Source organism: Eschrichtius robustus, chromosome 20 (assembly GCF_028021215.1).
Source record: "Eschrichtius robustus isolate mEscRob2 chromosome 20, mEscRob2.pri, whole genome shotgun sequence".
Taxonomy (NCBI): Eukaryota; Metazoa; Chordata; class Mammalia; order Artiodactyla; family Eschrichtiidae; genus Eschrichtius; species Eschrichtius robustus.
This window is the reverse complement of record NC_090843.1, coordinates 14,583,743-14,589,742: the sequence shown is the minus strand read 5'-3', so window position 1 is coordinate 14,589,742 and position 6,000 is coordinate 14,583,743. Positions and strand designations below refer to the sequence as shown.

The window sequence follows — 6,000 nt, the reverse complement described above, 5'->3', positions numbered from 1 at the left end:
GCTGACCTCGTGTGGCTCCTCAGAAGAGGGAAAAACTTCCAATGAGCGATTACAACATGAGGACACAAGAGGGAGCTCTAACAAACAAGTTCCACAGCTGAGAAAACATCCTTCCTCTCCTGGAAATGGTGACTGGACCCTCCTGTTACGTGATGAGCTCAGGCTTAGACGTTTGGTTATGGCAACAGGTTAGGACAGCAGAACCAGGATCCTGAGTTGGGAGATTTTAGCCATTAAATATAGTGAAAGAGGGACTTCCCTGGTGGCATGGTGGTTAAGAATCCACCTGCCAATGCAGGGGACATTGGGTTCGAGCCCTGGTCCGGGAAGATCCCACACGCTGAGGAGCAACTAAGCCCGTGTGCCACAACTACTGAGCCCGCATGCCACAACTACTGAAGCCCATGTGCCTAGAGCCCGTGCTCCCCAACAAGAGAAGCCACCGCAATGAGAAGCCTGCGCACCGCAGCAAAGAGTAGCCCCCGCTCACCGCAACTAGAGAAAGCTCGTGCACAGCAACGAAGACCCAACGCAACCAAAAATAAATAAATAAATTTCTAAATTTTTTAAAAATTAAAAAATACATATACTGAAAGAAAGACCCCTGCATGTGTGGCCTGCTCCTCAGACATACAGACTGAGGGGAAAAATAAAGACCCAATTATCCTCCATAAATAAGTTATAAGCAGTATGAACAGGGTCTTCCCAGCTTCCACAGAAATGCTCTGCTCTGGTGGCAGCAAGGGACTGAGGAGTTGACACGGGGGCTCGGGGTGCACCCCAAATCACCGACACAACAACTATCAGGCTTGAAGGTTGTTAGCGATTATCTAATGCTTTGTCCTGCGCTGAGTCAATGGCTCTGAAAACTGGGAAATTGTATAGCATCGTTGTGATACAACATTGTGTGTGTGTGTGTGTGTGTGTGTGTGTCTGTGTGTGTCTACAGCTGCCATCACATTCTGAAAGGAATCTAAACCCTCCCAATGTTAAGAACCGTTAGTCTAACCTCCTCATCTTAGAGATGAAGAGACAAAGAGGCTCCTTCAGGTTTCTGCCTCCGCAGACCCAGGACACACGCACATCTCCTCTGCCTTCGGGTCCAGCGGGCGGTGCTGGCCTGTGGGGCAGGGAGGTCTGGTCTGAGGCCACGGGGGAGGGTGGATCCTGAGGCCTAGAGGGGTGGGAGGAGGCTTTGTCAGTAGGGTTACCAGATAAAACATAAGATGCCTAGTTAAATTTGAATTTCAGATAAATGAATACTCTTATACTATAAGTATGTCCCAAATGTTACATGGGACACACTTATACTCAAAAATTATTTGTTGTTTATCTGGAATTCAAATTTAACTGGGCATCCTGGTTTGGGGGGGTTGTTATTGTTCACTCAATCTGACAACAGCCTAGCAGGTTTCAGCTAGGAAGCAAACAGAGAAGCACCAGCTGATGGATATTAATAACTCAGGGTTTGAGACTCAGACTACCTGTGACTTCAGTGAAGGCCACCGAGGCCCTGGCCTGCTGATAGGACCTGCTTGGTTCTCTCTGTGGCCTTGGGTGCTCTGAGGAGTCCCCAGGCACAACAGATATTCTGTACGCGTGTGGCCTCTCAGAAGATGACATCTCACAGGTCTGTGAAGAGTAAAGATCAAATTTATTTAATACAACAGCCCTCAGGGTCCCTGCGGCTGTGTCAGTGAGGAGGACAAGGGAGGTGGTTCCGCTTGGGTGTGATCACTCGTGCAATCCCACCGCAGAATGGCCACAGCCCCTCATCCACCCGCTCAGGGCACCATCAGAAACATCTGAAGACCTCGGGAGACCATTCCTTTAGCAAGGAATAAATAACAAAAAATTAGTAAGAAAAATAGGCATTTCATTCTTCTATTAAAAAAAAATATTTGCTGGAGGCAACCATCTTCCTGTCCTTCGGCCTTCAGCACGGTAGAGGAAAAGAAAGAAAGGGAATAGAAAACCAGCTCAAGAACATCTGTGCTTTGTCCAACTTCATTTTCTATTTGGTGCTTTGCACAGAATGAACCTCATCTTCAAGTTGGCATCTCAAAGGGGTCACTCCCATGCAGCTCTGTTTTCCCATCTGTGGCAGGTGAGGTGGTAGAGGGGACAGGGTGCAGCTGTCTGGTCCATGCTGTGCACTTCCAAGGAACAAGGACTGCCCAGAACCACACACCCCTGAAGGACCAAAGGCAAAGAGAAAAACTAGCCCCCAAGTCAGGCCATTCGCTCGGAGGGATTGACTACAAAACAGAAACCGGTTTCCGTGTATGAGGGGACTTGGAAAAGTTCTTGATCTCTGTACAAGACAAAATATTCAAGTTTCAAAATATCTCAGTGGCCAGTTTACTCTGAACCTCCTGCTGCTTCCCTCCACTCCCGAGGGTGCTCCGGCTTGGTGGGAGGCGGGCCGTGTGGGAAATTAACCAGCCCCTCTGTTAGCCCTTTATACCCAACATAAATGTAGTTAAGATGGATTTAAGAACTGGTGACTTGGCCTGAGGAATTGCCACGTTCGGTGGGAACAGGGCAGGTTCATAAATAAGTGCACAAAACTCTTGGAATACAGGAATCATCTGCTCTTCTCAGCATGTGGGTGTCCTCCCAGGGAGGGGCGTGTGCTCTCGGAGTCCTAAGTTCCATCAAGGGAGCCTTCCGTTCTCTGCAGTGACAAGAGACAAGACACGCTATGGTCACACCCTTCAGGATTGGAGACTGGCCTGGCGGAAAGATACGAAAAACTGCACATAGCACTTCTCAAAGGAACTGCAAAGCAGCGCTGTCATCCGAGGACACCACCCGCGGGGCAGCTCCTGCCCACACTCGTTTTTCTCTTCTCTCCACACCTGCTCTGTAGGGCCTGCAGCCTCTACTCCCCCCGCAGACACGTTGCACATCAGGCTAGCAGCCAATTTCATCAAGCACCCACTGTGAACCCAGCACTAGGTCCCATGGGTGCTACATGGGGAAGACTAGAAAAGAGGAAGACTAGGAAAGTTAAGGGACACCTGGTATCTTGCTCCAGCTCTGCCTCTAACATGAGGTGAACCTTCCTTAGGTCTGTTTTTATATTTCAAAAATGAGAGGCTGAACTCAAATGATCAAACCTAAATGTTTTTAAATTATATGATTCTGCCTTAAAAAGGAATGAAATTCTGATTCCTTTCAACATGGATAAACCCTGAAAACATTATGCTAACTGAAATAAGCTAGACACAAAAGGAACAAGTGATTCCACTTAAATGGGGTCCCCAGAAGAGCCAAGTTCATAGAGACAGGAAGTAGAATGGTGGCTGCCATTCTGGGTGGAAGGGGAAATAGGAAGTTAGGGCTTAATGGGTACAGAGTTTGGGTTTGGCATAATGAAAATTTCTGTGGATGGATTTGGCAATTGTTGCACAACAATGAGAATGCACTTAATGCCACTGAATTGTACACTGAAAAGTTGTTTAGATGGTAAACTTCATGTTGTGTATATTTTGCCACAATAAAAGTGAAAAAAATTTTTTCTTAAATTCCAGATGCCGCCTTGCAGTGTTCTCTAACTGCTCCACAGGGTATGTGTGTCACCTACACACCCATCAGTGACTGGACCCCCGTCTGACCCAGGCACTGTTCTTTCTGCTGAGGATGCAAGAACCTGCCCCCGAGAATTTTATATCCTATCCATTATTGACAAACAATGTTAGCATGAAGTAGAAGGTGGAAGAGGTCCTAACAAACTGCAGAAGGAGTTGAGAGGTGGTGAGCGGACCCTAGCTGGGCAGCGAGGTGAGGTGGATTTTGATGAATGGACGGAGCAAGGGGGCAAGAGTGGAGCATGCTGGGAGATACTGGGCCCTGGGCGGCAGTGAGTCCGCAAGAGCAGGCAGCACCTGCCTGAGTGCCTGACTCTGGGCCCTCTGTGAGCACAGGGCCCCCTGCTGCAGGTGGATCTCAGGGGGAGGCAAGAGTAGAAGTTGTGGGGATTGGCCAAGGCCTTGGGAACGCCATGGCTGGGCTGTCCGTCTCCCTGAGGGTTGGCTGAGATGGAGTCCCTGTTTTATTCTGATCCTGTCAGGGCTGAGGAGCCTCTCGGAAGAGGATGCAGGTCTGTGGGGCCCCAGCCGGAAGGCCGAGGCTCTGCCTCCTCCTTTGCCAGGAGAGACCCAGGCAAGCAGGCCAAGAGAGCTGTGTTGGCCCCTGGGGGCTGGAGGCCCGCCAGCCCTGGCAGCTACCCTCGCTCCACTTCCTCCGCTCGGCTGGGGGTGGCGGGGTGTGTGTGTGTGTGTGACCCTGGTGTCCAGCCTTCTGCAGGCCCCAGACCAAGTCCTTCCCCAGACATCTCCGCTCCCCTCTCCAGGGGAAGTGAGTGCTCCGGGAGCTGCTGCAGGACCAGCTCCAGAGATGGGAAAGGCTGGGCCACAGTCATCCAGGCCTTGGGGATTTGGAAGTTAAGGTTAACGTGCTCACATCCAAGGCTGTGCTTGCCTGTGTGTAAATCAGAGGCCAGCTGTCAGGCACCAAGTACAGCCAAGAAATTGCCCCACTTCTGGCCAGAACATGGTGTGGACACTCTCAAAGGTCATTTTGCTTCTAACACTCCTGGGATCTCCACTTCCTGCTGCTAGAATGTCGTCCCCCCCCGCCCCAAGCACTTCCAATGAACCAGATCTGTACTAGGTGCTGGCTTAATCCTTGCAACAACTAAGTGAGAGGGTTCTATTTCCTCCAATTTACAAATGAGGAAGCTAAGGCCCCAAGAGGTTAGGAAATCTGCCTGAAGTGACATGTCTAATAAATAGGTATGAGGGAAAAGTCAAGTTTGAATGTGGGTCTCTGCTTCCTGTCAAAGCTTGGCTTGGGTTGAATCCTGTGCTTTGGGTAAGCAACTGCTACCTTCCTCTCAGGTGACAGGGACATTTCAGGGCCAAGTGAAGTAAATTCTCCATCCATGCCTTATGCTGCCAGAGTGTTTGATGAAAAGAACTTTAAAATAGATAATCAATTAGCTTTTATATGATAGTTTGCAATCTGCAAAGTACTCTGCACACATGTTTCTCACTTAACCCTTAAGATGGTCTTTAAATAGGTAGACATTACTGCTTTTGTTGTTGCCATCACCATCTCCATTTTACAGACGGGGAAGCTTAGGCTTGGCTGGAGAGCTGGAACTCATGCCCCAGTCTCTTGATCCCAACTCCAGGGCTGTTCCCATTGCAGTCCAGCTGCCTGCTGCTTCCCGGGAGGGAAGGAGATGAGTTGTAACTAGAAATTGCCTTTTGTCAGTAAGAAGGCAAGTCCCTTCCAAGATCCTGAGACCCACGCAGGTCCAGATTCATCCCTTTAAGTACAGGGTGTTCTCTTTCACGTTATCTGTCTGCCTGGGCCACAACACGATTTATAAACAAGGCAAAAATGGCAGAGGAAAAATGAAGTCAGAATGTGCCATTGAAGCAAGTCGAACAATACTAAATTAGTATTTGGCTAAGTGGCTATCTCATTGTTAAGATATTTCCTCCAATATGTTTTCAGAAGCAACGGCCATTAAACAACTGGGAATGATCGCCAGGTTTGATTTCAGGAAGGAAATCCCCTCCCATTTCCCTGCTGAGCAATTCAATTAATTTTCTCCTGACCCTCACCAGCTGATTATTAGGGAAACTATACCTGCTTCTTTTATAAACAAGACGCATTCCCTTAAAGATTCAAAATGCCTTTCCCAACGGCTGGGAATCCCTGTGCTCCCGCCAAAAGGCCTTATTATTTTGCGGCACAGGACCAGCCGTGGGTGAACTCTCAGGAGCGTTCTGGAAGCAGACCCCTGGGGCCATGGGCCGGCTTCTGGGGAAAGGGAAAGTTCTGTCTGTCCTAGAGCTCAGAGCCTTTGTCCAGAGAGACCATTTGGATTGAAGAAAAAGTAAATAAGTCAGTCCTGCAGGTCCAGCAGACCTGCCTCGGGTGGACACAGCCATGATTATTGCAGCGGGCGAACATCTCTTTATC

At 49.1% G+C, this 6,000-nt stretch overlaps 1 protein-coding gene across 2 annotated transcripts in view; it reads right to left on the bottom strand.

The window, feature by feature from the left end:
• Positions 1-1,635: 1,635 nt before the first annotated feature.
• Positions 1,636-6,000, bottom strand: part of PECAM1 (platelet and endothelial cell adhesion molecule 1) — a 53,950-nt gene continuing 49,585 nt past the window's right edge. For both annotated transcript variants that reach the window (XM_068530370.1, XM_068530369.1), the window contains one exon: positions 1,636-2,677. In XM_068530370.1, the coding sequence (XP_068386471.1) occupies positions 2,648-2,677 (30 nt within the window). In that variant the 3' untranslated portion in view covers positions 1,636-2,647. The remainder of the gene's footprint in view (positions 2,678-6,000) is intronic.